This window comes from Peromyscus leucopus, chromosome 1, assembly GCF_004664715.2.
Source record: "Peromyscus leucopus breed LL Stock chromosome 1, UCI_PerLeu_2.1, whole genome shotgun sequence".
Taxonomy (NCBI): domain Eukaryota; kingdom Metazoa; phylum Chordata; class Mammalia; order Rodentia; family Cricetidae; genus Peromyscus; species Peromyscus leucopus.
Window position 1 is genome coordinate 161,643,512 of NC_051063.1, and position 20,303 is coordinate 161,663,814.

The 20,303-nt window shown below is 46.1% G+C and overlaps 1 protein-coding gene across 1 annotated transcript; it reads left to right on the forward strand.

Annotated features, from left to right (window-relative positions):
- Positions 1-573: 573 nt before the first annotated feature.
- Pdcd2l (programmed cell death 2 like) lies at positions 574-12,364 on the forward strand. The gene is made up of 7 exons (XM_028877796.2): positions 574-1,322; positions 1,441-1,607; positions 1,734-1,794; positions 3,484-3,827; positions 5,621-5,731; positions 11,203-11,351; positions 12,182-12,364. Exons 1-7 carry the CDS (start codon positions 1,215-1,217, stop codon positions 12,310-12,312), a joined length of 1,071 nt encoding a protein of 356 aa, XP_028733629.1. The 5' UTR covers positions 574-1,214; the 3' UTR covers positions 12,313-12,364.
- The last annotated feature ends 7,939 nt before the right edge of the window (positions 12,365-20,303 follow it).

Genomic DNA, 20,303 nt, shown 5'->3' on the forward strand with positions numbered 1-20,303 from the left:
CCTTGGAAAATACTGAGATAAAACATCCACCAAGCCATCCAAGTTTGCAGAGTCAGCCTGAAGGGAACGTCACAGTCAGACTCCACAGAGCCTTACTCTGCCATGTTAGTGTGATAAACCAAGACTAACCAGAGGAATGAGCTGGTTCCATCTCCAATCTCTGGACAGGGCTGAGGCCAATCCTGGGAAGGCTGGTGCGCCCGCCATTCAGGTGCAGGATCTTAGAATACCACTTTCCCAGCATTATAGAAATCTTAAAATCCTGTGTATTTCCAGCCTGCTGTACTCACTTCTGTATGTGTGTGGAGGGTATGCATGGGATTACCTCAGGTGTCATTCCTCTGGTGCCGTTGATAACTTGCGTTAAGACAGTCTCACTAGCCTGAGAGTTACTGATTAGGCTAGCTGGTCATTGGACCTCAAGGATCCACCTATATCTAACCCAGATACTAGGATTATAAACGACCCCCAGCAGGTCTTTGTGTTTACATTGTTTCTGGGGACTTGTGTTGCCATGCTTACTTACTGAGCTACCTCTCCAGGTGGTTTTTTTTTTTTTTTTTTTTTTTTTCTTTTTTTGAGATAGTCGCAAACCATAACCAAAGCTGGCCTGAGTTTCACTGGGAAGTCCAAAATTGCTGGGATTACCGGTGTGAGCAACCCTTGCCTGGCAATGCATGTTTTTCAAATGTGTTTATTGATGTGTCATTTAAGTACAACAAAACTCTTCGTTAAAATTTTTATTTTTTCACGTACACCATGTGTGCTCCTGGTACCCACGGAGGCCGGAAAAGCATAGGATCCTCTTCAACTGGAGTTGCAAGCAGTTGTGAGCCCCCTATTACATGCTCGAAATCTTCACCTCAGCCTTCCATACCCATTTTTAATCATGTCTTTCAAAATTAAGGACTTTTTGTTCTGTTTCTTGCTGACTGACGATACCATTATCCCGCCTCCAGTTTTTAATTTTCAGGTGAACTTTTTTCGTAGGTCTCATCTGAGGATATCAGAAGTAAAACCTGCGATCTCTGGGATTGCAAGCCCAGGACTCAAAGCCGCAGTCCGTAAGGCAGTGGGATCCGCCCCTTAGCCAATCGGCAGGCCCCATCTGGCTTGGGGCGGGGCCGTCCTGGCGGGACGGGCGGCGCGCGTGCGCAGAGAGCGCGCCCTTTGAGCCACCGTATCTCGCGCTGTCACGTGGGGGTCCGGTTGTCATGGCGGCTGTCGGGAAGCCGGTGCTGCTGGGACTCCGAGACGCGGCGGTCCAGGGCTGCCCCAAGGGGCCCGCCGCCTGGACCGCTAGCAAGCTGGGCGGCGTCCCGGTGAGCGTGGCCGCGAAGCCTTGGCGGGGCCCGTGGGGCGGCGTCCCGCGTGGGGAGAGGGTCCCGCGGGAGGGAGCGGGGTTGAGTCCCGGGGACTGAGTACCTGCTGCGCCCCCAGGACGCCCTGCCGGCCGTTGCCGCTCCGGGGCCGCGGTGTGGCGGCTGCGCGCAGCCGCTCGCGCTCGTCGTGCAGGTGTACTGCCCGCTGGAAGGCTCCCCGTTCCACCGGCTTCTGCACGTGTTCGCCTGTGGCCGGCCCGGCTGCGGCGGCAGCGGGACGCGCTGGTAGGCGGGGAGCTCCCGTAGCCTAGTAGAGTGGCTGGTCCCGGAGAGGGCGGGCTGGATCGGATGAGACTGGGTGGGGCCACACGTCGGGGGTGGAGCCCTCACGACATCTGTCTCGCCCCTAAGCTGGAAGGTGTTCCGCTCCCAGTGCCTGCAAGTGCCAGAGAAAGAGACTCTGAACGCCCAGGTAAAGCGACTCTGGTCAGCACACTGTGTGTTTCTATAATTGGAAAATCTTTTCCAGCATCTCGTTTAAGACAACCTTTCTTGCTCTGTTTGTGAGACACAGTCTACCCTCTGTAGCCCAAGCTGGCGTTCACTGCCAGAAAGTGGTTAGTCTAAATCCCTCCCTATTTCTGTGGTTACCGCTATATAGCACCACTCACTATTGAAGACAGTTTTGTTTTTGTTTTTTTTTAAAGATTTATTTATTATGTATACAGCATGTATGACTGCAGGCCAGAAGAGGGCACCAGATCTCATTACAGATAGATGGTCGTGAGCCTCCATGTGGTTGCTGGGAATCAGGGCCTCTGGAAGAGCAATCAGTGCTCTTATCCTCTGAGCCTCCAGCCCGACAGTTTTTTAAAAGATTTATTTTGGAGGCTGGAGAGATGGTTCAACTGCTAAGATCACTTGTTGCTCTTCCAGAGGACCCAGGATCCATTTTCAGTACTCACACGGCTGCTTGAAATCATCTGTAACTCCAGTTTCAGGGGTTCCAATGTCTTCTTCTAGCCTCAGTGGCACCAGGAACACACACATACATTGCAGGCAAAACACCCATACACGTAAAATACATTTAAAAAAAAATCTGGCCAGGCGGCGGTGGTGGCGCACACCTTTAATCCCAGCACTCGGGAGGCAGAGCCAGGCGGATCTCTGTGAGTTTGAGGCCAGCCTGGACTACCAAGTGAGTTCTAGGAAAGGCGCAAAGCTACACATAGAAACCCTGTCTCAAAAAACAAGAACAAAATTAAAACTCAGGGACAAATATTAAAGATGAAAACCTAAGATAATCATAAGTAATCACAAAAACACACTGCCTCCAGTTGTTTCCTGTCCCCAAAAGGCCCACGAAACCTTCTGACCTTGGCTCCTCTTCCCAGGGTCCTCTTTTTCTTGTGCCCATCAGTAAACTCTATGATCTCTTATGACTAGCTGAATGTGAACCCCCTTTTGAACCAACGCTCTATTCCAATGAGCACAACACAGACAAAATTCCTGTAGTAGTAGTTCTTCCTACTCTGTTCCCACACTACTTGAAGCACAACTGAAAGATCGTGGGGCAGACTGACCAAAGAAACCTTGACCTATGTGTACCTCATTGCCGAGAAAGAGAAGACAGTTTGTAAGTCACCTCTTACGTGTTTGGGTTGTTGGTTGGTTGGTTTGGACTTATTTATTTAGTTTATGTGGATCAGTGTTTGTCTGCACAAATATACATGCCCCACATGCACAGCTGGCGCCTTGGAGGGTAGAAAGTGGCATTTTACCCCCGGGACTGGAGTTAGAGATGGTTGAGCCACCCAAACCTGCGTCCTCTGGAAAAGCAACAAATGCTCTAACCACTAAGCCAGCTCTGCTGGTCCAATTTTGTTGTTTGTGTGTTTGTTTTGAGACAGGGTCTCACCCTGGAGCTCAGGCTGGCCTGGAACTCAGAGCTCTATCTGCTTCTGCCTCAAGAGTGCTTGGATTAAATGGATACCGCCCCATACCCAGTTAGACTAGAATCCAGGAAGTTGAATTGTAGTGTGCCGGGGGAAGGGGCTGATATGCAGGCTCCCTGGAAGGTACAGGGATGGGTGGTGAGGCTGAAGGGATAGATGAAGTCATCGAGAAGTGATTGGCCTGTGTTGATTGGCTGTTCTTCTAGAAACAGGGTAACGGCCTTGCAGCTGAGAACTGGTGCGAAGGCTCCCAGGACTGGGGCAGTGACAGTGAGGAGACGCCGCCCACCTCAGATTTGGGGACTGATTCTAATGGCGTCAGAGCTGTAGACTGGACTGCACAGCTCCAGGCTCTCTGCCTGCAGGACGGTGCCCCAGCTCTTGCTCACCCTGTCCCTTCACGGGAAGTGCCACAGTTCCAACCCTACTATATCTGTGTCGCCGAGGAGGAGGATTACGGGAACTCCGTGGGTCTGGAGCACGCCCGCAGCCTTCTGCAGGACTACCAGCAGAGAGAAGGTGTTGACATGGAACACCTGCTTTCCCTTTGGTGAGAACTTGCCACCAAGGTTGAGAGAGTCAGGCAAGAAGCTGCCACAGTGGGGTCCCTTTTGTCTTGGTACCTGTGGTGAGTTCTAGAGAGAAGGGATGTGACTGGGCTCTTTTGTTCTGCTGTCCTTGGATGAGAAGAGCAGACTCAGGCCAGGGCTATCTGTATCAACCAACCTGCATTAACTTTCTTTCTTTCTTTCTTTTTTTTTAAAAGATTTATTTATTTATTATGTACACAGGAGAGGGTGCCAGATCTCATTACAGGTGGTTGTGAGCCACCATGTGGTTGCTGGGAATTGAACTCAGGACCTCTGGAAGAACAGTCGGTGCTCTTAACCTCTGAGCCATCTCTCCAGCCCCTCTTTTTTTTTTTTTTTTTTTTTTTTAATTTCATAATTAACTCAGTTTCACACATCAGCCACAGATTCCCCCGTCCTCTCTCCTCCCACCCCCCAGTGCATTAACTCTCAGACTTGTAGCTGAGTGCCCTCAGGAACTGAACCCAGATGAGCACACAGGAGTTGGTGGTACTGGCTGCTTCCTTTTGTTCTATGGTGCGTTCATTTGTTTCTGTTTTGATTGACTGTGGGGCCTGCAACATGTTAAATGAGTGTTTTACCAATGAGCTGTGCCCACAGCCTCTAGTCTCTTCATTTTTCAACGGTTGTTTTTACATTGTGTATTTGTGTACATGCACACAGAGAGTGCATGTGTGGAGGTCAGAGACAGGAGAATCTGCTACATGGGTTCTGGGGGAGGGAGGGAGCACCTTAACCCACTGAGACATCTCTTGGACCATGTTTTGATTTTTTTGTTGTTTTGATTTTGAGACAGTCCCATGTATATTGGGTTGGCCTTAAACTCTCTCTGTAGTCAAGGATGACCTTGAATTCCTTATCCTTCTGCCTCCACTTTGAGTGCTGAGTCAGGTTTTATGCAGTGTTGGGGACCAAACCCAGGCTTCCCTGGTGGTAGGCAAGCGTTCTTCCAGCTGAGCTACATCCACAGCCCTCTTTCCTGATTTTGTTTTTTAAAATTCCTGACAAGGAATTTGTGTGTGCACCTATGTTTATGAGTGCAGGTGTGCACATGCTGCCACAGTCCATGTGTGAAATTCAGAGGACATTTGCTCCTCTTCTCTTTTTTCAGCATGTGGGTTCTGGGGGTGGAACTCAGGTCTTTGAAATCAACAGCAAGTGCTATTTTGCTGGCCTGTTTTCATGTGGTTTTTTTATTCTTTGTTTTTTGAGACAGGCTTTCTCTGTGTGTCTCTGACTGTCCAGGAGCTTGCACTGTAGACCAGGCTGGCCTCGAACTCACAGAGATCCACGTGCCTCTGCCTCCAAAGTGCTGGGATTAAAGGCATGCGCCACCACCGCCCGGCCTTCATGCGTCTTTATAGCAGAGGATGATGAGTTGGAAGAAAGACCCCTTGTGTCAATGACTCTGCTGTGATTCCAGAACTGCCTCAGGCTCTGAGGCCATTTCAGGTTCTCAGTTCTCATTTATGAAATGGGAAGGGTAGCAGAGTTTCCGTTCTTTTATTGCATACTTTGGTGGGTCCTGAGAGAGTAGATCTAGACAGACCATGAACCAAAGCACTAAAGAAGGACGAACTGACCCTTGGAAGTTGGCCCCTGACCTCTATAGGTGCTGTGGCACATGTGCACCAACCCCCACCACACGTGGGGATTAACAAAATCTAGAAAGAAAGCCGTCTTGCTTCCTCTTGCGAATGCTCTGGTTCTCTAGACATTCCTGATTTCACGTGGTCTCTGCTTCTCTCTTTAGTTCTTATAGTGATGGGGACGAGAAATATGAGAAGACCAATATTAAAAGTGGAGACCAAACGTTTTACAAGTTCATGAAGAGAATCGCAGCCTGTCAGGAGCAGATTTTGAGGTAAAGAAAATATGTTTTGTTTCTGTTTTACCGTAGAGGTGGCATGCCAACGAGCACCTACAGTCCCAGGGACTCCTCGGTAAAGTGGGAAGGTCACCTAGCCTGCCTCAGCAACAGTGAGGCGCTCAATTTTTTTTTCATACTATATCCATATTTATTGAGAGATGTCTCAAAGTAACTGAGAAAGGCACCCAGCATTCATCTCTGGTCTCCACATATATGGACATATGCACAAAGAAGTATCTTTCTTTCTTCTATTAGAAGTGTTATGTTTAGGAGCCTTCCACCAGGTACTTGTTTCTGAGAATATCTGCAGTCAGTTTCCTGGACATGATATTGCTGGGCTAAAGGATATTAAACTTTTTGTAGATATTGGCAAATTTGCCCTTAAAAACATAGTGCCTGCTTGCATTCTCACTAGGAATGTAAAGTATTATCTTCTGGTGAATATGCAAATTTCATTTTGTGGACAGAGTCAGGGACTCTGCTCTTTACTAGCTAATCATCCGTTCTTCAGTCACGTTTCCGTTCCCCAGTTTCACTGTATGGAAACAATTGCAGCATCTGGGGTTATTGAGAGGCCCTTCCGTGGACCCTGCACTCTGCTAAGGTAAACAGCAGTGTATAAACGGTGTGTGTGTCCTGTGGTGTGTGAAGAGACAGATGCTGGGGCCGATCACAGTAGGTTCTTGCTCTTCCATAGTGACAGCAGAACAAGCCTCTCAAAAGAGGATAGGAAAGCAGGAGAGTCCACTGTCAAGTTCCTAGTAGAGGGACCAGCAAGTGCAGAGCCCTGGGGAGGGAACAGGGGAATAGGATGTTTGCCAGAGCAGCTCAAGTGGAGTGCGTGAGGAAGGCACTTAATTTTAAAATGTATTTTTACTATTTTTAATTATGTGTGTCTGTTTGTGCATGAGATTTCGGGTACCATAGAATCCAGAAGAGATAGGCAGTCGTGGGCTGTTCCGTTTGGGTGCTGGGAACTGAACTTGAGTCCTCTGTTCTTAGCCACTGAGCCCTCTCTCCAGCCCAGGACACACACACACACACACACACACACACACACACTCTCTCTCTCTCTCTCTCTCTCTCTCTCTCTCTCTCTCTCTCTCTCTCTCTAAATGTATGTGTATGTGGATGCCCATGGAGCCAGAAGAAGGCGTGGGATCCCCTGGAACTGGAGTTAGGGATGCTTATGAGCCATTACATAGGTGCTGAGAATGAACCTGGGTCCTCTGCAAGAGCAACAAGTGCTCTGACTGTTGAGCCATCTTTCCAGCCTCAGCTTTCAACTTCTTAAAAGAAATAGCCAAACTGTTTTCCAAATGTCTTTTACCCTTTATATTCCTTCCCATGGGCTGTGCGTAATAATCCTGGTTCCTGCACACTTCACCAGACTTGGCATTGAAATGATCTATGCCAGATAGTTATTGGCAACCACACTGATTAAGCTAATTACAAGTTTATGAGTCCTAGTGTACACCTTTAGTCCCAGTATTCAAGAAGGCAGATGCAGGTGGATCTCCAAGTTCAAGGCCAGCCCAGTCTACAGAGTGAAGTCTAGGACAGCCAGAGCTACATAGTGAAACCCTGTTTCAAAACACACACACACACACACACACACACACACACACACACACACACACACACACACAAAGTTATGAGTCCTTTTATTAATGGACAGACCAAGAGCAGACTTGCACCTCTGAAATCTCTTGGTACCCTGTAGGCAGAGTTTTCCTGTCCTGACTGTTCCCAAATAACTGACACAAAGGCTTAATATTATTTATAAGTGCTTGGTCGATAGCTCAAGCTTGTTACTTTCTAACTCTTAACTTAAATCAACACATTTTTTATCTATGTTTTGCCATGTAGCTCATGGCTTGTTACTTCATTTTCTACACATCCTGTTTCTTCAGCAGCCGCCTTGTGTCTCTTCTGACTCTGCCCTTCTCATCCCAGTATCCTCAGTTTGATTGTCCCGCCTAACTTTATCCTGCCTTGCTATAGACCACTCAGCTTCTTTGTTAACCAATGAGAGTAATAGATATTCTAGTGTACAGAGGGTTATTCCGCAGCAATGCCCAAGCTCAGGGTAAGTGGTTTTTTGTTTTTGTTTTTTTGTTTTGTTTTGTTTTTTCAAGACAGGGTTTCTCTGTGTCGCTTTGCACCTTTCCTGGATCTCACTCTGTAGACCAGGTTGGCCTCGAACTCACAGAGATCCACTTACCTCTGCCTCCTGAGTGCTGGGATTAAAGGCATGCGCCACCACCGCCTGGCCAGGGTAAGTGTTTTTAAGACAAAATCACAATTAGAACAGTGCTCAAGGTGGGGTTACATCAGTGAGGGTTTGGGGTGGCCTAGTGGCATCTGTTTTCTTGCAGAGCTCAGAAGTATTTTCCAGACCCTACATGACAACTGTGTTTTGGTTTACACTTCCTCTTAGTTATTTTAGTTTTATGTTGAAGCTTGCACAAACACCAGTTATTTTGGTTAATACATCTGGACCATCGTCCCAAAATTGTTGCCAAGGCACATGTGGTTGTTGGGATGTGTGTGAAGGGCTGAGAAGTATCGAGGCGGACACAGAATTAAGTTGGAATAAGCAGTTTCTACAGAAGGTGTATGGTGGTATGGTGGTATTTCAATTGTAACTTTAATGTTTACTTCCCTTGTAACTGAAGGACACTGACCACTTTTTCAAGTATTTGTTTTCTACCTCTTATACCTTATTTTTTAAGGCTGGGGATCCAGTTGGGGACCTTGTAAGTGTAAAGCAAGCACTCTACACTGAGCTATAGCCCCAGACTTTAGGTTTTGGTTTCTTTTACAGTTTGAGTTGGCTTGGAACTGGCTATGTAGACCAGATTAACTTCGAATTGGTAGTTTCCCGGGCCTCCACAGTCCCAGTGCTAGGATTAGCTCGGCGCTAGGTCTAGTAAGCTACCACTCAGGCTGCTTCTGTCGGGTTTTGCCCCATGCATTTGGGTGCTGGGTAAGGAGGAACTCACTGTGCTGCTGTCTGGTGAGGTCAGCCTGCTCTAACTGGTGGGTTGCTGTTGTTTCTCCTGCTGCCCTTGCTTGGGATCTGTCCTGCCTGATTCATGTAGCTGTACAGGCTTTCAGGGTCTTTGTATGACTGATCTTCAATTTGCTTTTATCTTTGTTTTCTTTCTTTTGGACAGGTTTCTATATAGCATAGGCTGCTTTCAAACTTGCTATGTAGCCAGGCATAACCCCCAATATGACCCTGGACTGGGGAGATGGCTCAGTGGAAAGAGCACTGGCTGTTCTTGCAGAGGACCTGGGCTTGTTTCCCAGCACCCGTATGGCGGATCACAGCTGTCTGTAACTCTAGTCCCAGGGGATCTGACACCATCCTGTCACTGCAGGCTCCAGGCACATGTGTAGTGCACATTTACACATGCAGGCAAAACATCCATTTATATAAATAAACAAAGGTTTCGAAGACCATCTGATCATCCTGCCTCTGCCTCTAGCACACTGGGGTGTATAGGCAGGCCTGCATTACCATGTCCAGTTTATACAGTTCCAGGCATCAAACCCAGAACTGCTCACATGCTAGATAAATAGTCTTGCCACACACATCTCTCAGTTCGTGTGTGATTGATTTTTATGTATTCTCTCTGTCCCCCACTTTGTGTGTGTGGTGAATCATACCCAAGACCTCAGCAGTGGCACCCAAGTGTGCTGCCCTGTTCTCTGTTCACACTTTCACTTCCAACCTACACTGAATGCTGTTCTTTTGTTTTTAAGATTCATTTTAGTGTTTGTGTATGTGTGCGTGTACAGTTGTTCTCAGAGGCCAGAGGAGGGTGTCAGATACCCTGGAGCTGGAGTTAAAGACATCTGATGTGGGTGCTGGGAGCTGAACCCGGGACCTCTGGAAGAGCAGAACATGCACTTAACCACTGAGCCATCATTCCAGCCCTAGAATTACAGGCTTAAACTGTGTCTTAGTTGGGTCTTTCCTTTAATCCTGTTTGCTAATAAATAGAGTGTCAAACTTAGGTCCTTAGGGGTGGTAGCAAGCACCCTTCCTTGCTTAGTTGTCCTGATGGCCCTGACCTTGAACTTCTGATTCTCCTGCCAAGCAATACCAATTTCCCTTGATAGCTGGCTGTTGGCAAACATGGGTTCTTTGATTCCAGTCCTAGTCATAAGATGAATGCTTAGGCTCCATATCACACAATACCTACAGGTGCGTGTAGATGCACCTGTGCAGACATACAGCTATGTGTGTGGGCTGTGCAATGCATACAGCAGGGTAATGAAAAGCGGAGGCAGAGGTGCAGAGGTCATAGAGAGACCAATGAAGTCACTAGTGTGTTTACATATGATACTAACAAATCCAGTTGGCAAGCTTCTGGAGACACCTTGCCAAGCTGTGGGGTCACAGGCTTGTATCCGGGTCTCAGGGTGAACCAAGCTGCAGAGACAAGGGGCAGGACTTGTGGAGGCCACAGAGCTGAGCAAAGGAACTGGTCTACAGGGAGGGAGGGAGGGAGGGCACTCCCTCGTCATAGCTGCAGCTGGGACTGAGCTGAGCAGAGCCCCTGGGCAGTTGGCAACACACACCGAGTAGTCATGTAACAGGTCATGGTCACCCAGGTGAGGATTTCAGGTCCTTCCTTGGTTAGGTAGGTGTGTTGAATAAATGTACAGGCCTGGTTTTGCTGATATGGTTTGAGTATGTCCATGTGCGGTTCCCATCTATTCAGTGAGCTCAGAGTGCAGCCCTTCTGCCTTGAGAAGTGTGTGTGTCATCTGTCCTTTAAGGTGAGGCAGACCCCACTCAAAATGGAACCAGGACACTGCTCAGCCGGAATCTGGTTGATACAATATGGAGTAACTTAGGGCAGGGCTCAAAGGCTAGCCTGTAAGTGTCTTGTCCAACCTGTTATATCCTCTTCAAGGCTGAAGATGTCATTTTCCTAAACCTAGTTACCTTAAACTCCTGGGTGAGCATTCTTCCAGAGGAGAGTGGATATCGGTAAGGGTGAGGTGATTATCTGAGAACCACTCAGTTCCCTAAGCAAGGAGGACTTTTTTCCAGACCTCCTTACGGGAGCAAGACAGTGTCAGCAAGGTGCACGTTGCTTAACTAAGTGATAATTAGGCAGGTCGGTCTCTTTAGTCCAGTCTGGTCTACCTAGTGAGCTCAGGCCAGTGTCTATATAATGGGACCCTGTCTCAAATAAGATAAAATAGTCTATGTGGGAACCAGAAAAAGGAAACTTAACACATTGTTAAGAATAACATATGAAGGGGTTCCCTGACCCCAACCTTGCCCCTCCTTAGGGCCTTCAGTGCCATTGTGCCAAGACTTCAGTTCCCCTGAGTGCTTGACACAGCGGCCGGGGATGCTCTGCTCCTGATGCCTGCAGTGGCCCTGCTGCTGGCTGCTGGTGTGTACGGCTCTGAAGCATGGCTCTTCCCTCCTGCTCTAGGTACTCGTGGAGTGGAGAGCCTCTCTTTTTGGTCTCTCCCACCTCAGAAGTCTCTGAGATCCCATCCTGCAGTGGCTGTGGAGGCCAGAGGACGTTTGAGTTTCAGCTTATGCCAGCACTAGTCAGCATGCTCAGCAGTGCTAACCTAGGTGAGAACCCCTTTATTCACTTTAGTGTGGAATGATATTACAATGAAATGCTTTCTTTAGTTATTAAATATAGAAAATGTGAGAAATTTGTAATCTAGCAAATTTCTAATGCCATTATGAACATTAGCCATTTTGATAACTTGAGACTGATCAAGCTAATTTGTACTTTATAAAAAGGTTTATTATTTTATGTGTATGGTATATTGCCTGCCAGTAAGATAAAACTTATTGTCATCTAAGAAAATTGCCTAGAGGCCAGCAAGATGGCTCAGAGGTAAAGTAGAAGTCTCATTGGATAAAGGAGTTTGTTCCACATACCTGACAACCTGAGTTTGGTCCCTGAACCCCACAGTGGACGGGGAGAACTGATTCCCAAAAGTTGTCCTCTGACTTTCACATGGAGTATGTGACATGCAAGCACCCGCCCCCTTCTCACACACACACTAAGTAAAAATAAGCGCCATTGAGATGATTGAGCCCATAAAGACATTTGCTGTGCAAGCCTGATGACCTGCGTTGGATCCCCAAACCACATAAGGAAGAAGGGCACCACCTCTACGGAGCTGAGAGGGCTGGGGGTATGCTGCTTGTCTTTCTTGCTTGAGAAGCTGAGGCAGGACAGTGCTTGAGGACAGCCTGGACAACACACTGACACCGTTTCACAAGGACAATGAGTTAGGCTTGGGTCGGGGCTGGACAGATGGCCCAGTGATTAAGAGCCCTGGTTGTTCTTCCCGAGGACCCAGGCTCAAGTCCCAGCACCCACCTTATCATGAGTGTACCTTTTAACTGTCTCCTTGGTGGACTCTAGAGCATGTGGTATTTTTCAGGTCTTGCTGTGGAATTTGGAACAATTCTCGTTTACACATGTGAGCAGAGTTGCTGGCCTCCGAATCAGCAGACTCCCATGGAAGAATTCTGTATTATACAAGAAGACCCAGATGAATTTTTATTTAAGTAGAACACTTCCTCTTATTTATACAAATTAAAACAAGTTTTCATATTGAAATATATGTATGTTTACCTTATTTTAGCTTGAGACAGGGCGGCCTTGAACTTGTGGCAATCCTCCTGCCTCGGACTTAGCATATAAATTATTAACTAATGTTTTTGTTTAATTTATTGTTTTTCTTTTGTTTTGTCTTGTTTGAGACATGGTCTCTCTGTGTAGCCTAGGCTGGTCTTGAATTCTACAATCCACCGCCTCATTCTCCCAAGTCCTAGGATTACAGGTAAGGACCATCATGCCCAGCTTTAACTGTCATTTATTAATTTGTTTGTTTGTTTATTTTTTGAGACAGGGTTTTTTTTCTAAATTTTATAATTTAATTTAATTTTACATATCAGCCACGGATTCCCCTGTTCTCCCACCTCCCATCTCCTCCAGGGCAAAGACTCCCCTGGGGATTCAGTTCAACCTGGTAGATTCAGTCCAGGCAGGTCCAGTCTCCTTCTCCCAGGCTGAGCAAAGTGTCCCTGCATAAGCCCCAGGTTCCAAACAGCAAGACAGGGTTTTTCTGTGTAACTCTGGCTGTCCTGAAACTCTTTCTGTAGACCAGAGTGGCCTTAAACTAACAGATCCTCCTGCCTCTGCCTCCCAAATGCTAGGATTAAAGGTATAGGTCACCACCACCACCCGGCTATTAACATTTTTTTGTTGCTGTTTTGTTTTTGTTTTTTGTTTTTGGAAACAGTTTTTTTTCTGTGTAACAGCCCTAGCTGCCCTAGAACTCACTCTGTAGACTAGGCTGGTCTCCAACTCAGAAATTGCCTGCCTCAGCTTCCCTAGTGCTGGGATGGAAGGCTGTGCACCACCACCACCAGGCTTAACAGGTATTTTTAATATTGTCCTTTTCTTTCTCTTGGAGACTGTGCTGGGCTTGACTGCACCTCCTGACTGCGTGGATCAGGGACTATCTGCTGCCATTTGCAGTGTTTCTTCCTGGCCTGGAGGCCACTGACTGTCCACAGACACCCTGGTAGGCATTCTGTCTCTAGTGTAGCAGTCAGCATCTTCCCATCCCCTCCAGTGTACCCCACTGCACCCTCTCTCAGCCCTGCAGAGCGTCCTGCCCTTAGACCTGGCTGCCAGGACCTACGCTGTGACCCCTCACTCAGCGTTCTGCTCTTGCAGCATCCCAGGAAGGATCTCTGTGCCATGGCCTATCATCTAACTGCCCACTTGCCCAGTCTCCCCTTCCTGCATTCCGTTTCTGTGTCACTGGCCCCTTCGTTTCTTCTCCCCAACAGCAGTGTGGGAAGACTCCCACTAGTCATGTTCCAGCATGCTCTTGACTCTGCAGTGAGGAGGAGTCCTGATGAGTGGGGTGTGGTCATGTGCACAGTGTAACTGGTGAGAGCTCGCTGAAGGAAAGTGGCTGTGTGTGATAACTGAAGGTTCTGGGCAGAGAGGCTCCAGCAGAGCTTGGCTGAGCATAGCACTGCACAGAGCTGTTCACCTCTCTCTCACTGCCGTGCCAGGAAATCACCACTGGTTTCTCTGTGGTGTCTATGCTATAGACAGTGACTGCCTCAGCTGGCTAGACCATTTACTCCAACTAGAGCAGAAAGTGACGGATTACATCCACAGCTGCGGCCCTTTGAGTTTCTTCAGGTGGCTGGCAAGGGGCGTCTTGACAATAAGGATTGTTGCTTAACTGTATTCTATCTTTTTGAGTCAGGTACTAATGGGGATGATACAGGGAGTTAGCTGGGTTGGGAGGTTGCTCAGTGGTAGAGTTTGGCAAGGCCCTGGTTTCATCCCTAACACTACCCCTCCCCCCAAAAAAGCCCTTCCCACCTTCTCAGATTGCTAGGAGTTACATTCCTTATTCTTTTTTAGATAGGGTCTCCAGTTTGCTGTGTAGTTAATGATAATGAACTTCTAATTTTCTTACTTCCACTTCTAAAGTTACAGGAACATACTGCCATGCTTGGTTTATAGAGTATTGGGGATCAAAGCTGGGCCTTGGACATGCTAGGCAAACACTTTACCAACTTACCTTCAATCTCAGACCCGGTTTTAGTTTTCTGAGACATAGTTCCCGCCTGGCCTCATACTGACCATTCTCCCTTGGTCTCTCCCTTTCCTACTTTCAGATGAAGATAGGCTGCTGACCAAACCTACATTCATGCTTTGTGTGTGTGTGTGTGTGTGGGTGCACAGAGGTCAGAAGAAGGCACCAATGACCTCTTCTAGGATCCTCCGTCTTATTTGATGCGTGGTCTCTCCCTGAACCTGGAGCTCATGTATTTCTACTAGTTTGGCAACCAGTGAGCCCCAGGGATCTTCCTGTTTCTATCCCCACCAGTGCTGGAATTTAGAGCTACAGGCCTTAATAGACCACACCCACTTGTTATGTGGTGCTGGGGTCTGAGTCAGGGCCTCAGGCTTATACAGCAAGTGCTCCTACACACTGAACCATCTCTCCAGCCCTGCTCAAGCATCCTTGAGTTTGGTTATGTGTTACCTATTTAAACCATACAGCTGAACAGAGGCTTTCCTGCAGTCCTATAAGACATTGTGACATGTGAAGAAAACAAGTCTGCTATACACCCATTTAGATGCACCACTGTGTGTGAGGCCGTGGGTTGCAGAACTAGCAATGTCAAAAAAGGAAGTGCTCTGTTAAAGATTTGGGATTAGAGAGGCACAGTGGAACAGGATTGTTGCATGGGGAGGGGCTTACAACTCTCACTTCCTGCACGTAACAGTGTAAGTTCCTACTAGAACTTATTATGCAGGGCAAATATCCAGCCTCCTGGGAAGGGCATCTGCTAGATTAGCTTCAGGATGGTGTTTTTGAGTGCTGGGAGAGAACTCTGTAGATGTACTTATTAAATAAGAAACACAGAACCAATACAAAGAAGAAAGCCAAGAGATCAGAGCTAAGAGCCTTACCCATCTGCTGCAGCTAGCCTCTTCAGCCAAGAGACCTACTTCCTGTGTTTTTGTCTTTATATAGACTTTCTGTTCTGCCTTCTCATTGGTTGTAAACCCAACCACATGTGACTGCCTCGTCACTGCCTGTCTGTACAGACCTCCAGGTCTTCTATGGTTGGTATTGAGATTAAAGGCCTGTGTCTCCAATGCTGACTATATCCTTGAACACACAGAGATCTACCTAGCTCTGCCTACCAAGTGCTGGGATTAAAGGCGTGTGCCACAAACGCCCAGCTTTTGCTATGGCTCTAATAGCTCTGACCCCCCGGGGCAACTTTATTTTTTAACATACAAATCACATTTTAGTACAAATAAAATAACACTATAGAACTCAGCTTATATGCAGGAGTGCCCTCTGCCCTGGTGAGACCCTCTTGTTCTTCCTACACTTGATAAATCCAGGTAGTAGCATATGCTAGCCTGTGTGTGGATGGTGAGCCAATCAACTGCAGAGAAAGACAACGGTTCAAATAGCAATTTTTTCTGTTTTCTGTCTTTAGAGTTAGTTTTCTTTGATGAGCATGAACTGAGAAACAGAACCACAGACAAATGCATAAAAATACCAACCAGGGTGTTCTCAGCTGTTAAGAGCACCCACTATTCTTGCAGAGGACCAGGGTTTAGTTTCACAGCACCCACAACGTAGCTCACAAACTTCTGGAACTCTAGTTCCAGGAGATCTGACCCCTCTTCTGAACTCTACAGGCTCTTCATGTACATGGTGCACAGGAACTCACACATACACATAAAAATAGAAATAAGGTGGAGAGTGATTAGAATAGAGTGCGTGTGCATGTGTGCAGACACACACAGAAAAAGTGCATCTAATTAATGCTGCCTTGTAACATGAATCTTAAAGGGTCTTACTAATTAAAAAAACACAGATATTGAGGTGAATGTTGAAAGATCAGAGAAACAGAGCAAGCCACAGCTTCCTCACCTCGCCAATTCCTCAGCTGATCTTGTTTGCTCAAACTGGGAGCCTCTGTGTCCTCATCTGAATGGATCTCAGCTGAACTGCTGCTCAAAAGCCTAAAAGCTTAACCAGCCTAGTTCCTGGTTTTCACGCCTTAAATACCTTTCTGCTTTCTGCCATCACTTCCTGGGATTAAAGGCGTGTGTCACCATGCCTGGCTGTTTCCAGTGTGTCTTTGAACTTACAGAGAACCGGATGGATCTCTGCCTCCAGAATGCTAGGATTAAAGGTGTGTGTGCCACCATTTTCTGGCCTCTATGTTTGTCTAGTGGCTGTTCTGTTCTCTGACCCCAGATAAGTTTATTAGGGTGCACAATATTTTGGGGAACACAATATCACCACCACATTTCTTTTTTTTTTTTGTCTAAAATTTTAAAAAGCTTATAACTAATACAAGAAAAACTATATCCAATAAGTATATACAATATACACAGTCAAGAATTATTTTAACAATCTCTAGTCCATTAACATTTGACAGATTCAGACAAAATACTTCATTATAATATATTAACAATGTCCAGTCCATTAACATTTGACAAATTCAGATAAAAATTATTACTTATCCTATTTAAAACAAGTAGTTCCTTTTTATTTTTATTTTTATTTTTATTTTTTGGTTTTTCGAGACAGGGTTTCTCTGTGGTAGTTCCTTTTTAAAAGTAGACTCAATAATCTCCCTTTTTATCTTATCATATCCATATTCTCTCTCTTTTTTTTTGAGTAGATCCAAAAATCAACCTTTTGTCATTTCTATATCTTCTCTTTTTTCAGAGTAGATTCAATGAGCTACCCTTTTCTATATCTTTTTTTCTTCTTTTTTTAAACAAGAACCTTGTATCTAATCTCCTTTGTTTAGCTTTTATTTTTATTTTTTACCATTAACAATTAACAACTTGTAACCAACCATCATAAACAACGACAATATCCATAACTCAAATTAGCCAAAAACCACATATCCCACCTCTTGGGAATGTGGGTGTCGTGTTCTTAAAATTACATCAAGTCCTGAGAGAGTTAGTTGTATCATTTGTCCAGTATCTGCATAATGGGAAAGTGCAGGGCTTGTCTCAAGTCCTTGCTCGAGTAGTCTGTGAATCTGGATCATCTCAGCTAGTCATCTTGAAATTGTCCTGAGCAGTTTGTAGTCCAAAGCAGATCTTTCAGTGGTGGTAATCAGCTTAACAGCTTTATCATAGTCATGTAGAATCATCGTTGTGGGGTCCCATCATCCTTTTGAAGATTTCAAAGTTGTTGTTAGGCGTGTTTCTTATTTAATAAAACTGTTTAGAATTTTGTCTACACTGCCTGTACTGGGATCAGTGTAAATCAGGGAATTTCTTATTTTAAAAAATAATTTATTTAAATTTATTTTATGTGCATTGATGTAAAGGCATTAGATCCCCTGGAACTGAAGTTACACAGTTGTGAGCTGCCATGTGGGTACTGGGAGTTGAACCCAGGTCCTCTGGAAAAGCAGCCAGTGCTCTTTACCGCTGAGCCATCTCTCCAGCCCCCAGGGAATTTCTTTATGGCCACTTCCAAGACAGAAAAGTCAGGGATGATCAGAGTTCCTGTGACCTGATTCCATCAGAGGCATTCTGTCTAGCTCTGTGGCCTGCCTTGAGAGTTACCAGCCCTGAATGGCTGACTAAAGCCACCGTATATATTAGATAGGTGCAAAAGTAATTGCAGTTTTTGCATCGCTGAAATTTTGTGTAATATTGGAATATATTAATGTTTTTTTTTATTTTTTATGTGTATGAGAGCATGTTTGTGTGAAAGTGTGTGTGTGTGTGTGTGTGTGTGTGTGTGTGTATGTGTTCCTGTCCAGGAGGTGGAATTACAGACAGTGGTGAGCTGCCTTAAAATAGGTCCTCTACAGTAGCAGGATGAGCTCTTAACCTCTGAGTCATCTTTCCAGCCCATGGAGTAGATTGATAAATGTGGCTATGCTGTATAACATTTTGATATGCATTTCCTGCCCTTTTTTAAATGACTTGCTTGCAGCTTATTTTATATTATGGATATTATGTTAGCCAAAATGCAGATTCGAAGCCCGGCGGTAGTGGCACGCACCTTCCGTTCCAGCACTCAGGAGGCAGAGGCAAACAGATCGGAGTAATTTTGTGATCTGAGTTCAGGATGTGCGACAAAGCAGCAGAGATGACTCTCATCAACGCACATTTGGTTGCTAAGTAACAGTCCACAGAGCAGCGGTTCAGGAACAGCTGGCTGACTCCCACTTAGTGATGGCTCAGGGAGTCTGCAGAGGCAGTGAATGAGAGCCTTGAAGAGTGTAGTGGCTGACATCAGGAGCTGACAGCTGCAGGGGTGGTTTTCAAAGAGGTCAACATGGACCATTCAATCTGCAGTCAAACTGGAAGGGTGAAGAAGCTTGACCGGTGGGTGCCTCAGGAGAGACTGGAAACTGGTTTTGGGCTGTCATTCTGTGCTCTCCCATTCTACACAGTGACCGTTGTTTCCAGTTGGATTGCTGACATGATGGACGTAAGCTTTCCCAGCATCTGTCTCCTGAGGCTGCAGCGGCAGTCGCTGCTCCCTGCACTTCACTACACTTCCCAAGAACGACAAGAAGAAAGATGCCAGAATGCTGGCCAAGAAAGACAAATCCAGTGAGGCAATCTGGGGGCCAGGCCCAAAGGAGTGTGGTCCCAAGGCTGGTTCCGGAGAAGCTCCGGCACCTCATGCTGTTCTTTTTAATGTTTACTTGATGGGCATTGGTGTTTTTCCTGCACGTATGTCTGTGTGAGGGCGTCAGGTCCCCTAGAACTCACTCACCTAATGCTATTTAACAAAGCTCCATATGACAACTGTAAGGAAATTCCCAATTGTATGTAGGCTTATTACCCCAGCTCTGGTCTCAGAGACTCAGCCCTGCAGGAGTTCCTTAGCAAATGGCTTATCAACCTGATTGCAGAGCACAGAGCCCAAGTAATTTACACCCGAAACACAGAGGGTGGCCATACCCCAGCTGCTGTCAGAGATGCAGGAAAAGGGTCAGTCGACTCAACTGTACATTTGTTAAATTTTTTAAAAATGGAAAGGTATATAGCAACCAGCTATGATCAGTTCAGTGGTTGGGCAGATAAGAAACTCCAATGCCTTCCTGGAAGCCAAACTTGAACCACTTTTGCTTTCTGATTCTCTGGGAAGCAGGTACATCTAAGAAGTACACACAGCCAGGTGGTGGTGGCACACGCTGTTAATCCCAGCACTCGGGAGGCAGAGGCAGGCAGATCTCTGTGAGTTCGAGGCCAGCCTGGTCTACAGAGTGAGTTCCAGGACAGCCAAGGTGACACAGTGAAACTGCCATGAAAAAACAACAAAAAGAGTACACTCACCAAGCACTCAGGAGGCAGAGCCAGGCGGATCTCTGTCAGTTCAAGGACAGCCCCTGGTCTACAGAGTGAGAATGGACAAGTCAGGGCTACATGAGACCCTGCCACAAAACAAAACTTCTAACAAAAATGTACAGACTGTAATTGTCCCCATTTTGACTAATGAAAGTGTGTTCAACCCTGGTTATAATTTAAAATCTGTGTAATACAATTCCTTTTGCATTAACATAATTTTGGACTATTTGTTTTGTTTTTATATTTTTATAATAATAGCACTATAATATAATCAATAAAAATATTATTTGGTGTGAAGCATGTGTTTGTGAGGGGCAGAGTCTCCCTAGATAACCCTGGAACTGGCTATCTAATAAACTGGCCTTCAACTCTCCAGAGACTCCCTGTCTCTGCCTACTGCTGCCACACCCAACATTGCTTTTTGTGATGATGAGACTGAAACCTAGGATTCTGAGCATGGTAAATACACCCAACATCCTCAGCCCCGAATATCCATTTTCTTTGTGAGCATCGAATCCTATCCTTTGCCAATATATATATTGCTTGGATAACAATTTCCTTTTTTCTTTTTCTTTTCTTTTCTTTTCTTTCTTTTTTTTTTTTTTTTTTTTTTTTTTGTTTTTGTTTTTTTGAGATAGTGCTTCTCTGTGTAGCTTTGG